This window comes from Photinus pyralis, unplaced genomic scaffold (genome assembly GCF_008802855.1).
Source record: "Photinus pyralis isolate 1611_PpyrPB1 unplaced genomic scaffold, Ppyr1.3 Ppyr1.4_LG3a, whole genome shotgun sequence".
Taxonomy (NCBI): Eukaryota; Metazoa; Arthropoda; class Insecta; order Coleoptera; family Lampyridae; genus Photinus; species Photinus pyralis.
Window position 1 is genome coordinate 749,163 of NW_022170509.1, and position 19,836 is coordinate 768,998.

The following is a 19,836-nucleotide window of genomic DNA, read 5'->3' on the forward strand; positions in this document are numbered from 1 at the left end:
CTCAGTCGATCTCGCTTTATTTCATCGCGGCGTTCTTTTCCGACGTACGTAAGCTGTAGTGAATTTGTGTACGCTTTTCATTTTTGCCGATTTTTACGAAAATAACAGTTTTTTAAATTGAACATTTAGCTTACGATGGCGGATAAGACAAACGACAACGTGTAAGTATTAAGTTTTATAAAGAAACGTGCAAATGTGAGTGAAATTGCGTGTAATTAATTCTTTGTTTTTGGCGGCATATTGTAAGATGGCGACCGGCGCTATTTGTGGAAATGCCGGTAAACGAGTATACAACGCGTAATTTATGCGATGGCTGTGATTAACCTGTAAGCGTGGGAATTGTTTTTTTTTACAACTCATTGCTTCAAAGCACAACCGAAGGAGTTTTTATTTTGTTAATATTCGCATAACTCCTTCATACCCGCCAACTGCAATAATTATTTTTAAATGTGTTAATAATTTAAATTAACGGTTTTGCAACGTCAGCTACATTAAAATTATTTATAGAGACACTACTCCAGAGTGCGAATTGAAGGAAAAAGAAGTGGTGGATTCTCCCACAAAAAATGAAGACTCCTCTGATAAGGTCGAGAAGGAAAATGGAGATGTTTGCGATGGGGAGAATGGAAAGGCAGATGCTGGCGATGAAGTCGAAACGAAAGGTTAAAAAACTGTTCATATTCTTATGCACAATTTCCAATTTCTTGCTCTATTTGTTGGTGTAAATTACAGCCAATTTTGTCATCATATCAACGGTCATACACAGTTGGGTTAGATTGATTGGTTACACATTTTCTTCAAAAATTGATGGGTCATTTGCACTACTATGTGAAATGGTGGTTTAAAAATAGTTATTTCACCTTTTGTATATGGCTGGGTAGGATAAGTACACCTACTTCTTTGTATTTTTAGAACCAAAATTATTCCTTGTTTTGTCATTTCGTTAGGAAATACTTATATACAGGTGTTTCTGCATATTTGCACATTTTTAGTTGCATTATAAATTTAATTTTTGTTACCTACCTACCTACGTTTATCTCATAGAGAGAAGTATTTTCCATGATCAGTAACTTACTGTCAGTTGTTAAAACAAGTGTTTATTCATAGAAAATAAGTATACAGGGTGAATTAGTTAATCTACTGGCACAGATAAAAGGGTATTTTGTCTGTGCTACTGGTTATGGATGTCCTTGGTAAACAATTTCTTAGCTCCCATGGTAATTTATTATACCTTCTGCCTTTGAGTTAGCTTATACTTATATACCACCAGTTCAAAATTGCATTTTAATTTGAATTGAATTGGATTAAATACTAGCAGTAGACAAACTATTTTATCGAAATTAAAGAACACATTTTTAATTACAATAAATAAGTCCTTGTATTTCACAAACATGTTACAGTACTCAATTTGATATGATTTTGGTTACAGCTAGGGTTACACATACTAAGATGTGCTCAACTATTAATACTAATATTTATTTTATTTATTGTATACAAATTGTAAAAATTCCCGACTGTTCCATTTTGTCTGAAAAGTTTCAGTTAATTCCATGCAATTTTAACGTAACGAATTATAATTTTGTACAATAATTAAGGAGTTTATATACAAAACCAGTTTTCTAATCTATTTTATCCTATGTCCCCACATACTCATACACTCATCACATCTTGATTGTAATTTACCATTTTTTTTCGAGCGCCTACTATTATACACAACATAATAAATTCCTCCATTCATATTATACCACTTCAAGTTTCATAGTACATATACTTGTGATCAAACTTGGCTAGAAAACATGTGAAGTCTCGAAAGGTGATATTCAATTGTTAAATGCTTGTATGTCTTTTTAATTTATATCATTTAAGACCAAATTTAAATAGGAAGTAGCTAAATAACTAAAAGCAAAAGGATTTTAAAGCAATTTGTTCTTCAATTTGCTACAGCATGTATACAGGGTGTTCCACGCAGAATACTGACCATCCGTATGTCAAAAATTTGACAGTACCTAATGCTCACGAGGAATTCATGTAAAATTATTTTCAATTCCTTCCGGTTATGCCAAAAGTTGATGCCAACTTGCTTATTTTAAATGGAGCAACCTATATAGTATTCATTCTTAGGTTCTACATCGCATTCTATATACATGTCATATATAATAATAAATTTAGCCATTTTTGACATTTTAATTAATAATAATCATTCTTATATCAAAAATGACGTTTGAAGTCCAAATAATAATTGCCAATTTTCTCTATACCTAAATCTCGGCCGTCTATAATTACAAGCCATGCTGGGAAGTTTGACAACGTTGTCCGAAAGTCAATTGGAGGGGCGATTAAAGTTTTATTGGCGTTTTGTTACTCTTGAAAAATGACCCTCTTCTTTGTTTCGCTTTGGTGGTTTTAACAGCGAAGAAAGATACTTAGGCAGCTTACAATTGTGCATATATTTTATTCGTTAACAAAAATGGAAAATAACATTTTTATTTGACTTTAACATTCGGAACGCTCGAGGGAACGCTATAAATTGGTAACTGCATCATAATGTGTTTTCCATCGAGATCCGAAATTGGTGAATTTCTGTCGAAATAGGTCGAGGTGAAGGTGTGCATCAGCGAGGTTTTATCCACGACTTCTAGGTGCGATTCGGAATGGGAGACTGTAAGCAGGTCACTACTCCAATGGCTCTAGGTACGAACCTTTTAAAGAGGGGATCCCCATAGACTTCTAATTCTCATACCGTGAACTCCTCGGAATAAGTCAGAAGGTTCCTTCAGAAAATTGACAACATGTCCGTGGTAGAATACCTGAAATACAAACTAATAAAATAATAATTGTATTATTTCGCGATAAACACTTACCGTTCTCTGCTTCGGCTTAATGAGGTGATACCCAGCACCTTCACTTTCTACATTTTTTTGTTTTTCATTGGAAGGTTGCCACTGCTCGGCACTACAAATGCTGCTGTCGCTTCAGTTTCGCTATCAATTTCCATAGGGATTTGTACTTGGGGTTTTTTCGGTGAAACCGGGCGACCACGTAGTGTATAGGTCATATTTGAGGTTGTACATGTACTTTCAACAAATACAACTGCTTGTAAGTGTCCAGTAATGAGTAGTCTGCTTTAGAGGTTATGACAACAAATCGATAAATTTCGTTTAGCAACTTACCTGAATAATAATTTCTATTGATTCAATACGGAGTAACGCAAATCATCGCAATTTCAATTCGGAAATCGGCCCTACCTGCAGTGTTGCCATAATACTCAGCACGGCTTGTAAATATAGATGGTTGTGCTTGTGTCCTTGGGCCTAAATTTAGCCGTTTTTGACATTTTAATGAATGATAATTTTTATCCAACACCTCTATGTTATCCAGTCATTATCATGACGAAATTAAATGAGGAAGGTATAATATAACCCACTAATGAGTTATGGACGTAAAATAACTCACTAGCAAGATAAAGTACAGGAAGTAAAGAACAGGGAAATTTTTTGTTGTTTATTATTCCCCATAGCAACGAATTATTGCTTTTGTATTCCATGCACTCTAGCTTTTCGCGGAACACGCAGTTTTTAAGATTTCCACGTTTTAAACCAGCTTGAGGAGGTGTTGGATAAAGTATTGTATGGTGCACGTGTGTTAATTACAAATAAGTCACTTGAGAAAATTTTTTCTCGCGTGACTTATTTGTAATATAACACACTTATACCATAAATAACTATTATATCAAAAATGACGTTTCCAGTCCAAATAATAATTGCCAATGTTCTCTATATAAAAGTGGGTATTTAATTTGGGTTGGTTACATTTGTACATAGAAGATGATACCAAACATTTGTAAGTAAATTGTATTTCCAGTTCACAAGGCGTTTTCTCAACAAACTAAATTGAAAATTTCGGTTTTAACACATCTTAAGCCATTATTCACATCTTGGGACATTAACTCAAGCTTTACCACGTTTTTCGAACGAAATAGCAATTAAATAATTTTGAGGCCTATTGATAACAAGTTAAAACCGGCGAAAGCGCATTGTCGCCAGATAGAATCAGTAATAACTCGGGAAGGAAGTGAATAATCCAAAAAATCTTATGTCGTTCTGGTCTCTGTGTTGTGCTACACTGGATGAGAAAGAAACCACAACGAAAAAGCTTAAACGGGAGGACTAGTAGTGGAACAGACAGACAAAGTGCGGACAATAGAGTTCATTTTCCAAATGCGCACATTTACTTGGTCTCAAAAAACTGAAGGTATTCATCTCTTGGTCATCAAGGTAAATGGTTACTACATAGGTACTCTGAACCCAAATGAATCATTTCACAGCCTGGGCATCAAAAAATGTAAATTTGTTTCTAACGAAATCACAGTGCAGTTTTGACATCTGATTGTACTTAGGAGCAAGAAATTGTAAATTTGAATGCTCTTCTAGTATTGTAAATCTATTGCATTAAAGTCATGGTAATGATATGGTGTAACAAAATTTTGATTCAGAGAAGGCCATGGAAATCTTAGGTCAAGTCATTAATTTTAAGTAGGTAAGTATTTAATCTACTTCTTGTGCAGTAAAACTACTCTTGTCACCTACCTTGTCACTGAGACAATCAGAATTACACATGACCAACTCTGAATCAAAATTTTGTTGTTCACACATTAGAAATGTCGCATACAAGTGAAGAAAGAATTCTAGTGCTTATGGTCGATTGTTTTTTAAATACAGATTCCGTCTGCCCGATCAAAAGAAAATCCGTAGGAGGAGGTGGCGATGCACCAGAAGGGACGCCCGCCGAGGGAGTTTCGCCCGAAAAGAAAGCGAAACTGGATGACGCCGTAGCAGATGCAGAGTCCAATGGAGAAGCAGAAGTAGCAGCTTAATCATCTCTTTGTTCATACTTTTTGTATAATGTTAGGCAATATGTCAGTGCTTGAAGCTCTGCCATTCATATCGTTTTTAATTAGATTAATAACATAAGTGTTATGTTATAAAGAAATATTGCATTTAATTTTAGTCGGGGCACACTACTAACATTCCTGCAAACAGGAGCTATGTGTTGTACAATACTTTAATAGCTTTACTGACACGAAAATTATAATTGTTAAGAATGTGTGCCAATTTAACAGGTGCATTCGTACTTAAGTTTTACACTTTAATAATCATTATGTCTAACTAGATGGTGAGAGACATTTATGTTGTGAATTATGTAAGATATGAGGCGTTGCTAGGCTCGGCGCTATAGAAAGTTTAAACAAGTAATGTCTTAAATGTATATTGTGTGAATTTCTGAAGCCAGCTCGTCTGCCATTACCTCATTAACACTCGTTTCCAAATATGTGTTCATATCACTCTCAGCATATTTTATACTGCTTTGTTTTTATACTAACTGTTAAAATAGTCTGCGTTGTACATTGCCAATTAACAAACTAAACAGTATTTTGTGTACTATATCTTTTATAGAATTTATGACTATGGTACAAATTGTAACATTTAATTCATGGTATTGGCAATAAAGAGTTAGTTTCTATCATTTTGGTATCTTAGTAAGTACGTACCTATCCTACCATAATTTTTAGATTGTATTTCTATGATCTTTTGTTTCATCAGGTCTATGATTCACTTTGCTTCGACTAGACATAATGAAAAAATGTATGTTAGACATACTCAATGAACCCACATGTTTCAGCAATGAATGTATTTTTCACCCAACGGTATTACTAGGCATAGGAATCAAAGTACATTCATTATTATGTTAAATAGGATCATTAACAGATGTCTGCGAATTATTAATTCGGCGTGTTTTTATATTTTCTGAGTACCAGTTACGTTTTTGGTCAAAAGATGGCTGCCAATAAGTGGTTTTGTTTCTTCGATCACCTAGCCGGGTTGAATGAACCTAGATTGAGGTGTACACCTCTCTTTAGGAACTACGCCGCTCTAAAAAGCAGGACTTTACATAATGAGCTTTGAATAGTCCATTTTATAATCAAACATTTGCGATCGCGCGTAAGAGCCCTACGTTTTGGCCATAATTTGTTACTAACATTTTTCTAACGTTTAAAGCAGGCATACGGTGGCTTCGCACCAGCGCGTCCTCTCATCCTGGTCATATGTAATATCAAAGAGAGTAAGCGTACTCTTTGGTAATATTAACATTAAATAATGAACATTCAACCTAGAAAAGAAAACTGCGCGTTCAGGGTTATATGGATTATTAAAGTCTTAGAAAAGGAATAGTCTTATACGTAAAGGTGCATAGTTACGAACATTCTAGAAGGTCGTAAGGTCCTCTTTTTCACTACAGATGATAGTAGGTACAGATTAGTGCTGGGTGATAAATAAGTCTGTTTAGTCCGATAATTCTTGATTAATCGTTAATCGATAACTTTCGATAAATCGTAACGATAATTATCGATAATTTTTGAAAAAATCAAAAATGATGGTTATCTGTCGATATAATAATCAATCATTATTCATTTATCTCTGATAATTATCGATTAATAGATAAGTAACGGTAATTATCAAGAGAAAACTCATAAATCTTATCGATATAAATATATTCTAAATCGGTAAAATTACATACTGACTTGTAAAACTGACAGCAGACCTGTAAAAATTTTACAAGTTAGTAATCTAGTAATTTCATTGGCCAGAATTAATGCGAAGTCTCTGTTACATGGATAACATGATATTTTAGACATTTCTTCAAGATCAATTTAAGAACTAATTATTTACGTTTACTATTGTTTACAAATGAGTAACAAATAAAATATTGTACATTATACGCCAGGTAATAGTTTTTACTGGCTCTAGGAGATGACAAGCTCGCCTAACGGCTCGCTAGTCAACTTCTCCTATCGCCAGTAAAAACTCACTTACCTGGCTAATAATGTAAAATACTATTATAATAGTAAGTAATTAAGTATATATTTATTAAGAAATCTCAATTCTCAGACATGTATGGAACGCCGTTTTAGTATTTATACCAACATTTTATCATGTATCATTTTAAATAACAGTCAATCTTATGTCTCTAAATTTTTCGTTTGTTGTTTTTATCTTACGTATTAAGAGATTGATTAAAAAAATGTTGATTAATAAAGATGATACATGAATTAAAATGTTTGTTGATAATTTTAATTAGGCGCTAGTTTACACGTAGTCAAATAGACTAAACTGTAGTTCCTGAAACTTCCGCACAATCAGAGATACGAATTAAAATTATCAACAATCATTTTAATTAATGTAACATTTTAATTCAACAATCACTTTAAATAATTCTTGCCGATTTTAACAGCATGAATTCATATGATTGTTGAATTAAAATGTTCTCTGAAAATATTTGTACAATTTTATTACAAAATTTTACAATGTACCATTTTAAATACCTAACAGTCAATCGTATGCCTATACTTTTTACGTTTGTTGTTATTGTCTTACGTATTAAATATGATTGTTTAAAAAATGTTACTTAATAAAAATGTGAAATGAATTATATTGTTATATTGAATGAGTGTATATGAAACTGTATTACAACAAACAATTAATAACAAACAATTAAATTGAATTGCAAGAAATACTTCGATTAATAAAACGATTTTGTCCAACAAACATAAAAATTCATTCATTTTAAATGTGGAATTAAAATTATCAAACAAACATTTTAATTCATCAGTCATATAAATTGGACGATTTGAAAATTGAAGCCGAATATTTTCAACAATCACTTTAATTCAAGAAACAAATAAATTTTTATTGTTAGACGTAGTAAAAGAATCTTTTAAAATGATTGTTGAATTAATATGATTGTTGAATTAAAATGTTACATGAATTAAAATGTTTGTTGATAATTTTAATTAGGCGCTAGTATACACGTACCCAAATACACTAAAGGATAGTTCCTGAAACTTCCGCACAATCACAGATACGAATTAAAATTATCAACAAACATTTTAATTCATGTAATATTTTAATTCAACAATCATTTTAAATAATGCTTTCCGATTTTAACAGCACGAATTAATATGATTGTTGAATTAAAATGATTGTTGGGAATTTTGTACAACACTTCAATAATTGAATTAATATGATTGTTGAATTAAAATGTTTGTTCATAATTTTAATCCCACATTTAATATGAATAAATTTTTATGTTTGTTGAATTAGTTCTAGTTAGTTATATTACTGTTCGTTTATGTATTCGTTTGTTAATTTGTATTGTTAAACTTTCGTTATACACATTGCTAGCTGTATATAATTCATACATCATTTTCAATCAAGTGAAGTTTTTTAAACAAACATATTTAATGTTTCACATAAAAACAACAAACATAATAAATCGGGAAATAAAATTAACTGTTGTTTATAATGTGACATTGTAAACTTTCGTAATAAAAAGTAAAACGGCGTTCCATAGACATGTCTAGAATTCTAACGGCAGAAACAAAATGCAAAAAAACTTCTATTTTAAGCAGAGATGTCTCTGATTTTAAGTAATGTGTCCCCAGCGTCCTCTACAAAGTTTATCAATAACTAAGTAGTGATTCACCAATGCTGTTTATCTTGTCAAATCGTGACCTACATGACCTTTGACATGACTATGCGGTTTGTTAATACGCTACATTCCGGTATATTTATCGCTCATGTGTGATCCCGAACAAACAAATATTGTGTGATCGTGAGTTATATTTAGATAAGAAATACGTACATAAGTTTTGTTAAGTATATATTGAAAAACAACAACAGCACAGTTTAACATTACTATACAGAATGCTTCGAATAATTTTATTGCTGTATGCGTTAGTTGCGGTGCAATGCGATATTATCAGGTAGTGTTTTTAATTTAATTATATTATAACCAAATTACCTACCTGTTTGTTTTAAGGGTTCCTTTGCATAAAATACCTTCTGCGCGTAAAACATTGAAAGAAGTTGGAACAGAAGTCAAACAACTGAGGGTTCGTTATGGAGGAAGTCCTGTACCCGAGCCTCTGTCAAACTATTTAGATGTAATTTTAATCGAATTTTCTGAACATTTTGCATGATATGATATTTTCAGGCACAATATTTTGGTCCTATTACGCTTGGTACACCACCACAATCGTTTAAGGTTGTTTTCGACACAGGTTCCTCTAATCTGTGGGTACCCTCCAAAAAATGCCATTTTACAAATATAGCTTGCCGTAAGTATTTGAGGTATATTGTTCTGTTTAGATTCATTGCACGTTTGTTGGTTTTTCGTTACCTTTTCCTTTTAAATTTGCAATCAGTTATTTTTTTTGTTAATGATTATGTGAAACTGTTAAGCAATGTTTTCAGGAATCTTTTTTTCTGTTATTTTTAGTGCATTTTTTTGTGGAAAATAGGGATTTTGCAGCTATAGTTTTTTTTTGTCTAGCCATTAACACATAATTATGCCGACACAGGCAAATTCAACAAATCATAGTTGTGACATTGTTCCTGATCAACTTCATTGAACATATATGCAGTCAGCCACTTTTTGTGAAAGTGTAGGGATCCAATAAGTATTCAGTGCTGCCACATTGTTTCTCTGTTTTGCGTTTATAATGACAGTATTCCGATATCAAAAATAGTGCTGGAATGAGTTTCATTCCAACACTATTTTTGGTAACTATTTTCCACAACTGACAGATTTTTAAGAACATTTGGTATTCAGTGGTTGGCATGCTCGTCTAAATCATCCAGGCTGATCATATACGCGAATGTTCAATTCAAAGTTCTGCCTGGATGATTTAGACGTTAATACTTATCTCAACGGTTTAGTAAAATGTGGACTAATTTCACTTATTGTTATAACATTATGTTACAGTTATTAACGATACGGGTAATTGAAATCATTAGGTATTGAAAATTCAGTGTAGGTACTTAGAGAAATCCACATTTAATACAAATGAGGTTTTATAACTCTTCTGCTAACTGTCGAAGCTCTGGAGGAGTGGAAGGAAGAATTTCTTCGCACATTATTCACTTTTTATTGAAAAAACTAAAATATACTGCACAAATTCGTATTTGACGCGCTTGTTAAATTGAATTTTTTCAAAATGTAGCGTAGCCAACTTAATTTCTTTATTGAAAAATTGTTGGTGTTGCCAACTTAATTTCTTTATTGAAATATTTATTACAGAAAATGTCAGAATTGTTAATTTTTTTAATACAATTAAAATGCTCAACAGAGAAAATAGTATAAAGCATATGTTGGACGCGTTCATTCGAACCTTCGCCGCTACGCGGCTCAGGTTCGAAACTTGAACTCGTGCTAGAATATAGCGCCTTCTGCAACTTATGCTTTAATATACTATTCACAACACTAACGTCTGCAATCAGCAGCAGAAATCGAGAAGCGACTACCATCTTGACCTGACGCCATACTCACTAAGCCTGAGCCAACGTTCTTTCAATGTCCAAACGACGGACTTCGCGACATTTCGATTCTGGTAGTTGTCGGTGTTATACTGGCGGTTCTTTTAATACATAAGTGGGACGGAAATTAAAATAAAAACTCATATCTTGCGCGTAAGAAAATAACAAAAGAACCATATAAACAAATGGTTGTTTACGCACACAACCAGGCGATGTCAGCGAAACCTTCCTTCGGCACAAAAAACCTCCGCATAGCCGCACACAAAATACACTAATGTAAATTAACAAAGGCAGAACAAAAAGAAAAAGAAAATCCACAAACAAATTAAAAACTGCGTAAAACAAAACACGAAACGGGTTTCTTACATTGCTTTGCTTTTTTTAAGGAACTGTAGAGGTTTACCGCCCCATAAGGAAAATCCTACTTTACTGTTTGTCTTAGAAAACGTATGTTGTCCAGCAATGATCACACTATGTCTATGTCAAAACTTTCGAAATTAATTTTGCCGATAAAATCGTTCCACTTTTCTAGCGTTGGAGGAACAGTATAAAGTGGAATATTGTACAAACACTGCAAATTATAACGAAGTCCCATTGGTCGCCACTATTCACTTAATGTACTTATCTCATAAAGGCGGTATGGACAGTAATTTGTCTCTGACAGGCACAGTAGCAAAAAAAAACTCCAACCAGACGTAATTGAGTTTACATTTGTTGCTTTGTTCACTTTAAAATAGAATTTATTTTCCTTTCTTTCAATTGTCATAAAGAGAAAATTTAATTCTATTCCCGTTAAGTGAATTAGTTTTAGAACATGAAAACCTACTGTAAAAAAGTGTAATTTTGGACTTTATGAAAAATTCAATCAAGGGTAGGTATTACCAAATATGATTTCATCTGAATACAAATTAGCTGCTTGGGAACGTTTCTTTGTTTCTCTTTCTTCTTTTGTAATTAGATTAAGATACATGTTGCCGTGGTTTTCATTCATTGGACGACTTTCAGGGTACGAGTGGAGTCCTAATTTACATGAGACAATAATTATTGAGCAATAAAAAATCACATTTATATTTAAATCGCTTATACCTTGCCTACTCACTTTATATTCGCTATAATAAATTACGTAGTTTACAACTTTGTGACATTTATAATTATGATCCTAAAATGCATTAAGCACAAAATACTGCCTAAACGCGTAAGCCTGGTCGTAGCTAATTGGGAAATTTATTAATTAATAATATAATGCCTTTGTATCCGAGTTTTTGCTTAGTTTGGGGCATATTCCTCAGGTTCATTTCGATTTTAATTGTTATTAGCAGGTGTTATAAGTTTCGTGACGGGATGTTAAGTGCACACTGCTGAAATTTGTTGTAATAGACTACTTTCGTTAATGCAATAACACAACTTTATAATTGAATTACAAATAGATTTAGATTCTTAGCAGCGGGTTCGCAAACTCGCGCCATATGATCCTCTACTTGTTTTTGTGCCTGTCCGTCGCATAGTAAAATTTAAAAAAAAATGGCGGATGTTAATCAAACGATTACTAACTTTTAAGTTATGTAAAAAGTTTGTATTTTTGCCTTTTTAATTAACGAAGTTACGAAATGCCACCCTTGATTTCGTACCACCTTTTCGTGCTACTTGTTTTATTTGATCAGATGACAAAGGAGATTAGCAATGTTCATGCATTATGGGTGCTTTTCCGTTTTGCTATATACCTAAGCAAATTGAATCGTGTTTAATGGAAGATCCCACATTGACGCTGAATTCATGAGTAATGATTTTTGCGCTCGTTTGTTTATGTGTTTTTCGTAGTCTTGAACCGTCGATCTACTACGAACGGACGGATACGTGGCAGTACTCAGGACCAATTGACCATGCAAACGCGAAACTGGTATAAAGGGATGAAATGGCCTGCGGTTTACGGAACCAAAATTTACGTTGTCAATTCTCGCCTCACTCAGAACCGATTGCCTACAGAAAAAAAGCTGGTATTAAGAGTTGAAATGACCAAATTTTACATTTGAGTTCAGGCCTCGCTGTCAGCTGCAGTAAAGTTTTCAGAACTACCCAAAATCTGTACAAATTTCTCTGAAATACTCGAATTTACGTTCATGTAATGATAGTAGAATACAAAGAGACGATCAATCCTGTTGGATACATTTAATATAATTTACGTTAGCTGCTCGCATTTTTGGGCATACTTAAATCCAAATACAAATAATTGACGTTAACCGGACGCATAATTTCCCAAGGGAGGAATGTTAATTAATAACAAAAAAACTCAACGTACAATTACGACGTTAACTCTAATAAAGATATGTCCCTAAATTACGCCCCTCCAGTACTATTAACTCGAAGTCAATGTGTATTTATTAAAAAGTGCGTTATTAGCATGATAAGAGATTTCAAACTTGCGATTAATCATGGAACCTTGTGTACGCTACACGGGTTATCTCAAAATTAGTACTTCGTCGAGGGCATATGTAGCCCCTTTTTATAGCGTCCTCTTTACTAGTCCGAGCGAGTAATTTATGTTGTAGTTTCGAGAAAATTAAGACTCAGATTCTCAGAAACAAATGGAGTATACTTTCTCGGTAGTTAACACTTAACATGAGGTCGCAAAGAAAACGTTTACCCTTTTCTTGACCGAAAATTTTATTCATTGGAGAAATTCAAGTCAACAGAGTTAATTAAGACATTTTTAATTAACACCTGATTATATAATTCTGTGTACGAATAGAAAAATTTGACAAGAAAGCTCTCATCTCATCCATACCAACCATTTACAGATACAACCAAATTTATTCAACATAAATCAATTAAATAACCTGAAAGAAATATAGCGCCAAATAACAAACGCTGCGCAACAAGCGATCGATTAATCAAATCAAATTTAAATAAAATTCTAATTACCTTAAGACCTTATCACCCGGTCGTAAATGCGTTTTACGACAAACAGATGCACTAACACATATCACAAACACCGAGCTCAATGATGCTTCGGAACTTCACCCCTTTGACTTCACTTAAAACTCGATTTAGACGACACTGACTTCGTTGCAATTACAGTTATTGAATTGGCTCTTTGATGGTGGAGAAAACTCCCTTTCCCTGACAACTCGACACTTTTATCACGATGTAAAGAAAATTCTTTAAACACTGTCTAGCTTTCTTCTACGCAACTTTACAATTAAATAAGAGACTGCTTTTTCAAATACGCTCAAATACGGCAGTATTCCAAATACCAAAACGGCACGTCTACGTGTCGACGTCCCTCACCAAAAAAGCCTTGAATAACGTCTGGTGGAGTTATTTAAAACCTTCCTTCTCTTTCCATTTACTTCTTTCCTTCCTTGACAAAACAATGCGCCGTATTAGAATAATCTGCACCGTTCGTGGCGATAACGGAATTTCTTATCGCAACGACCCGAATCTAAATTAGATAAATTTAACAATACTAAGCAAATAATTTTAGAATTTTGTCATCTTCTTCTCAACAAAATAACTACAACAAAATTAAACAAAGGGATTATTTATACAAAATTGATTACGAATTATGATTCAGCATGCGTTTCATCTAAAAATTAAAATAATTGAAATGTAGGTACATACAGTGTGACAGGTGCCAAATTTGCTGCACTATTTTGTGGTACTTTGTATATCGAAAAATTCTCTTCGGTCTCACCCACACGGCAGCACTTGCACACCAAAATTACGTTAAAGAATCAATATACACTAGTTTTCCCCAAGGATGATCTTAATTAAGAAGCATAGATTAATAGAACATATAAGAAATGTAACCCAAAGCTTCTAGTAAGTTAAATCAGAAATACGTGTCGTTTATTCACTACAGGTTTTTTCCAAGTTATAAAGAACGTAAAATTAAATCTGTACACTTGAGAGGGTAAGTATACAGACACTTTTAGGTAACCAAAAAGACACGTTGGATACGAAAACAAATTGTAAAGATTGTAATCAAGTGTATATTCGACCCAAAAGGTCACTCAAAATTCGATTTAAAGAACACATGGCTCACTTTATATACAAGCTTTGGGACAAATAAAGTCTCAAAATAACCGTAGTCTATATACTTCTTTAGTTAATCAAGTAAATAGTAAGAGTGCATTGTTATGCAAAAGATCGCATGCTAATCTTTGAACTATCTCTTTTAGTTATTGGCTGATGACAGCAGTTTTACTGTCGAAATGCGTATGTTTTCTCAAAGGTTTATTGTATTTTCTCCCAGCTTTTATTATACCGACCCTTCTGCAATAAAATGATTGAATCACGACGGCCTTAAAATCCAAGGCGTTTAAATTTTGCTAGGGCGATATTCATTTGAGCGGCCTGGTCATTTCAGTTCATAATTACGTGGCGGTCCGGAATATCAAACGCATATATACACGTACATCGCACGTTTTAAATTTTTCATTTCAAAGCGAAATTGGAATTCATGTCTGTCCCGTTTAATTAAAGTACCCCCGTAATAAGAGCTACTCTTTTTTTTTGCAAGACGTGTCGATTTTATGTACAGAAGCAAAAAGGAAAAATATACACCGCGCGTATTCTAAAGGAGTCTAGCTAAGAGGCTCAAGTGATTTTGATAATGTTTGGAATACAAAGTGCTCATTTGCAGCACGTTATATGAAAAACGGCCTTTAGTTGCGTAGCACGCTTAAACCACGTTGTACTATCCTGTAAACTGAAAATATCCCGTCTCTTAACTTTCATGAGAAAGGATAAAATACGTTTATATTTTTGTGGCTATGTTTACTGTGTTATGCTTTGATATGGGTATTTGATTTAATATCAAATAAAAGTTTTTCAGTTCGTTTCAACTACGTTGAATGTCCAAATTAATGACAGACCTTATTTATATTTTTTTGTACTCATTGAATGGAAAGATAATGTTTCCAAGCATCCTCGATGCACGGGAAAACGACTTTCCCGCATCGCGGTGTTTTTTAGTTTCCGCTGGAGAGAAGGGGTTATGCGCGTTCTTCGGTTGGTAGTACTTATTGAAGTCAACGAACGTCATGTCATGGTTAACTGTCATCTGCTGTAAAATCAATTAAACCGTTGGTTGAGGGTATTTAGTGCGATTAATCGGACACAGACGTACACTAAGTTTTACGTAAATATATAAACAAGAACTTATAACGCAATCAAATTATTTTTCAGAATTGGAACTCAAGAAAAAGTAAAATTTATTGTTAAAACTTCTTAAAATGTGACCAGTGATATTCTGCAACTATTCGCATATGCAGTTTAAGAAAGCACATATTAACACACACAAAGCTTCCAAGGATTTTAAATGTAACGAGTGTATTTACGCAACTCAAGATATTCAGTGCAAACCATGCAATGGCGTGACCAGTAGCACTCATTGCAAAGGCAAAATATGTATTAACCAAAGATATGGAAGTTTTAAATGTGACCAGTGCATTATTAAAAGTGGGTAGTTACAAAATTATGTTACCAACCAAACATATGATTGTGTTACCAACTCATGATTAAAAAAAAAGCTAATTTACAAAACTTTATTAATTTTGACCTTTTTTTACGCAATTCGTTACAAAAAATATTGTACCTAACTCTTTCGGAAAGAATTTTCCCGCATTCGCACTAAATGCAGCACTCCCTACGGGCGTGCTGCAAACAAAGTGCTCATGCGGGGAAATTAACTTACCGAACTTGTTAGGTAAATAACTATTTCAACACACTTGTGGGACGCCGACAAACACCTCTTTTTGCAGCACCTTTGATGGCCAAAATTTTAAAACGTAGAACAAAAACTAGCCGCGAATTAGACTTCCGGCTACGCAAATGGAACTTCAAACTCACATTAGGCGAAACTTTCAATGCTGGCTGTTTTTTCAACACAAATAATCCACGATGGAACTCGCAAAAATTCTTCTACGAAACGTAACCTGGTGCTAACGTAGCAAAAAGCTGAATTAAATTGACCGCACTTTGACCCGAAACTTGGCGTAAAGCCGACTTTAAGAACGTAGTTCCGCTCTCATCGTGGCAAAAGGCGACCCTTTTCTTCTTGACGTCCTATTTAAGGCGAAAACCCTTCTTTCGAAAATCAAAATTACAACCAATCCTACACAATTGATAACAAAGACTTAAGGTAGATTAATCTTTATAAATCAATTTGTTATCAGACATTAAGAAATAAATCCAACTTAATTTCTAGGACAAAATAACATTTCATGTCTCTTAACTACACAAAAAAGGCGATAAATCACATCCACTTGCAATTAAATTAAGCATTTACAACTGATAACAGATAACACCAAGCAGAATCTGCGCAGAATCTACGCCGACTCTACGCAGAATCTACGTAGAATCTACACAGAATCTACACAGAATGTACATACACAAATCTACGCAGAATTTGGTGAATTCACTTTGAAAATCGCTGAAATTAAAAAAAATAAAAAAATAAACACTTTTCAAACACAAATTCAAATACGTTAGCGGACTCCCGTTACAGAATTGTCATGAATCAGTCAGCACGATTAAGTCGGTCAACTGCAATTGAGCGTGTGGTACGTTTGATAGGTTGGTTGGTTGGTTGGTAAAAATTTCACGTCCAAACACGAGCGAAATTTAGTCACCCACCTGTAAATTAACGTAAGGGAGATTTTATTTTATATCAGCGTGAACCACCTGTAGATTACCGTGGAATTTTTGTTAATTCCAAGAGAAGTTAAACACGATTAAGTTAACTGCCTGTAAATTATTACTTTGGGAAAAATTACGTGCGACTACTTTGGCGACCGTTTAAGTACGTGTGAAATAAATGTGAATTAAAGTCATACTCAAGGAATAATTTAAAAATTAGGAACTATTACTGCGAATTCTAACAAATGCGTTAGGTTCCAAAATGAGAATTAAAGTTGGGTAACTTGCAAAACTATTACGATAAATTCGAACAATAGCGGAAATTTTAACCCACAACGATAAAAACGGTGTAACGTTAAATAAAATTAAGTTGCGAGACAATATTACCTCTTGGTTGATTTCCGAATGTCACCATGCACTAGAGCAAGTAGCAAATAGCAACACCTTTGAGCTCGCATGCGTCAAAGGGCATGTTGGAATGGAAGGTAATGAGAGAGCCGATGAGTTAGCCCGACTTGCCTCAATACAGGTGTTTTATGATCCAGAGCCGGCTCAATAGCTCAAACTCAGAACAGGGCTAGGTGGAGCATGATGTTAGATTGGCGCCGTGCGAGAGAAGCCTTCAAATGGAAATCTCGCTGCCTGGTTCGTTATTGAACAGCGTTATCAAGATAGAACCTGAGGTTGCTCGGGGGAACACCTTCCGGGCCCTGCAAACTAGACAAACGCATGCACCGCATGGGTTTGGTAGAATCACCAACTTATAGAGTACGAGATGGCACACCACATACTTTGTGAATGTCCCGCTCTAGTCCACCAGAAAGGATCCTTGTTGGGAGTATCCTGTCGGGACATGGCTACGATTAGAGTTGCCTCTCATTCCAGCATCTGTAGGTTCATCTCACGTGTAGGATGGTTTGAATGACGGTCAAGAGTAGGACCCGAATTTGCGTTACTTTCATCTAGACATAGATAGTCTCTTTCCCCACGGGAACGGTTACACAACTGATACATTGTTTTTTACAATTTTTATTTTATTACACCAACGAACACACAGGAATGTCCAATGTACGTACTTTAGATAGTAATTATGGGTGTGTGAATATTCCGGATGTGCCATACAACCTGTTACGGCATTTCTATTAACTAATTACAAATTCTGCCCGACTACCCTTTACCTTAAGTGCCTTGTTTGGACTTCAAGTAAAATACTCATTTTAAATTAATTTTTTTATTAGGAAACTTATTTGCTTCTAACACATATGTGAAATTTATGATGACGTTTGGTTCCAGCAGACGGTATGGTATTTTCTTGTGCACGTGCAAGTTTCGCCGTATCGACTAGTTGTCACTTTTCCGTAGTCGGTACAACTTGCCATCCTTAGACTCTCTTGGTGGCCGCTAAATCGGCTACGTTAGTAACATTTACGCGTTAAAGTTATACTAACCATCGCATCCTGGTACATGCCAATCCTCCATCCAAGCAGTTGCAGTAGTTGCAGTCATTTTCGCGATAGCTCACACCACTGTTGCACGCTGAAAACCGTTCGGTTAGCACAACATTAAAGTAAAGGGATGTTGCACTTACCCCATTCAGCAGAGACGTACACTATCAAGATTGCGATGAAAAAAATAAGTTGGAGTTTCATGGTGCTGCACATGGAATACCCCAGATAGATCCATCGCTTTTATACTCACCTGGTCGTTGCACAATGAGAGCTAATTACAGATAAAATTACTTTGTCAATACAAAATTGCGCAATTTGCTGACATTGGGAGATTAGTACGTTACTGTCAGTTTTTGTTGTGGAAAAGGCCAGACCAATTTCCTATGTATCACCAACTTTAACACCTGTTACCGACCGAGGCTTTGATAAATAATTCAATTCATTATCTCAATTTCAGGTGTTTTCTTTTGTTACGCTCCAGTTTTAATATTCAAAGGTGGCGGAGCTCTGTTTTTTTCCTAGAAACTCGTACATAATCTCACTCACACTCGGAAATGGATCAGTAATGCTCTCTCAGTGTCCCGATATCTTCCAATTTACTGATTATGCCATATATTCGTTTCAGTATCAATTGGTGTTTACTACTTGAGTGCCTAATAATAGTGCTAAAAATATCGCTTATCATTCTTATCAGTCCCAGCACTGTCGCAAATATGCACCGCCCCACTAGGGGATAGGGTCGATAAACTTTGGCACCTCCGAACTCTCCGAATTAAATACAGCCAGTTCTGAATGTGACACCCTTGTTTGAATTTATAGAAGAGGTGATAGGCTGAATTTGTCATCTTTAATTTCTTTCATACAAAATGCTTTTTGTTACATAAAAACAAGTCGAAAAAAAAGGGATTTTTTGAAGAATTTGTTGCAGAAGCAAAAGGAGAGTCGCTACCTACAACATCCAGCAAAGTATATTACATGGAATATGAAAGTTATTAGCGAATGTATTAGTGAAAGCTTCAAACAAATGATAAGTATAAACCCAAGAAAAATGTTGCATTTGCAGAAAACGACCTAAGAAGATTTTTACTTCAGCCCCACATGACAGTTCCATACTACTTGAAGTAAGGATACTTAACAATACGGTGTGCCTTAACCACCTGCACACTTGAAAAGCATATGCTGAAATCATTGGGTAACCTATCCTTTCTACTTTATTTTAGGGGAGAGACCGCTCTACGTTTAATCGTTTTCAATTAAAATTTTATTTTGCTCAGTATTGGAAAATTTACACGTTTACCACTTCATAGCGAACCTGAACGAAAGTATGTTTGGAAATAAAAGCGATACAACGCGTGCGCATTTGTAAACTTGTCCTC

At 34.4% G+C, this 19,836-nt stretch overlaps 2 protein-coding genes and 2 long non-coding RNA genes across 5 annotated transcripts; 2 read left to right on the forward strand and 2 right to left on the reverse strand.

Annotated features, from left to right (window-relative positions):
- On the forward strand, positions 1 to 4,981 carry LOC116165872. Its single transcript, XM_031480601.1, has 3 exons — positions 1 to 161; positions 508 to 662; positions 4,719 to 4,981. Exons 1-3 carry the CDS (start codon positions 136 to 138, stop codon positions 4,871 to 4,873), a joined length of 336 nt encoding a protein of 111 aa, XP_031336461.1. The 5' UTR covers positions 1 to 135; the 3' UTR covers positions 4,874 to 4,981.
- LOC116165873 lies at positions 2,294 to 3,433 on the reverse strand. 2 transcript variants are annotated; one of them, XR_004144208.1, is made up of 3 exons: positions 3,171 to 3,433; positions 2,862 to 3,119; positions 2,294 to 2,807 (listed from the first exon to the last, which is right to left on the reverse strand). It is a non-coding gene; the product is annotated as an uncharacterized LOC116165873 (long non-coding RNA). The 2 variants fall into 2 exon arrangements; XR_004144207.1 differs by having other exon boundaries at positions 2,862 to 3,122.
- Positions 4,982 to 8,580: 3,599 nt separating the features above from the next.
- Positions 8,581 to 9,203, forward strand: LOC116165813. Its single transcript, XR_004144193.1, has 3 exons — positions 8,581 to 8,821; positions 8,878 to 9,001; positions 9,052 to 9,203. It is a non-coding gene; the product is annotated as an uncharacterized LOC116165813 (long non-coding RNA).
- Positions 9,204 to 18,227: 9,024 nt separating this feature from the next.
- On the reverse strand, positions 18,228 to 18,904 carry LOC116166225 (protease inhibitors-like). The gene is made up of 3 exons (XM_031481091.1): positions 18,601 to 18,904; positions 18,461 to 18,548; positions 18,228 to 18,413 (listed from the first exon to the last, which is right to left on the reverse strand). The coding sequence occupies exons 1-3, from the start codon at positions 18,671 to 18,673 to the stop codon at positions 18,284 to 18,286; spliced, it is 291 nt and encodes a 96-aa protein (XP_031336951.1). The 5' UTR covers positions 18,674 to 18,904; the 3' UTR covers positions 18,228 to 18,283.
- Between the last annotated feature and the right edge of the window lie 932 nt (positions 18,905 to 19,836).

Excerpts from the sequence above, each read along its gene's own strand:
- LOC116165872 (XM_031480601.1), top strand. The coding sequence starts at position 136 with ATGGCGGATAAGACAAACGACAACGT. Across the intron at positions 162-507 it reads GATAAGACAAACGACAACGT|AGACACTACTCCAGAGTGCG; the intron begins GTAAGTATTAAG and ends AATTATTTATAG. Across the intron at positions 663-4,718 it reads CGATGAAGTCGAAACGAAAG|ATTCCGTCTGCCCGATCAAA; the intron begins GTTAAAAAACTG and ends TTTTAAATACAG.
- LOC116166225 (XM_031481091.1), bottom strand. The coding sequence starts at position 18,673 with ATGTGCAGCACCATGAAACTCCAACTTATTTTTTTCATCGCAATCTTG. Across the intron at positions 18,549-18,600 it reads GTACGTCTCTGCTGAATGGG|CGTGCAACAGTGGTGTGAGC; the intron begins GTAAGTGCAACA and ends AACGGTTTTCAG. Across the intron at positions 18,414-18,460 it reads GCATGTACCAGGATGCGATG|CGGCCACCAAGAGAGTCTAA; the intron begins GTTAGTATAACT and ends TAGCCGATTTAG.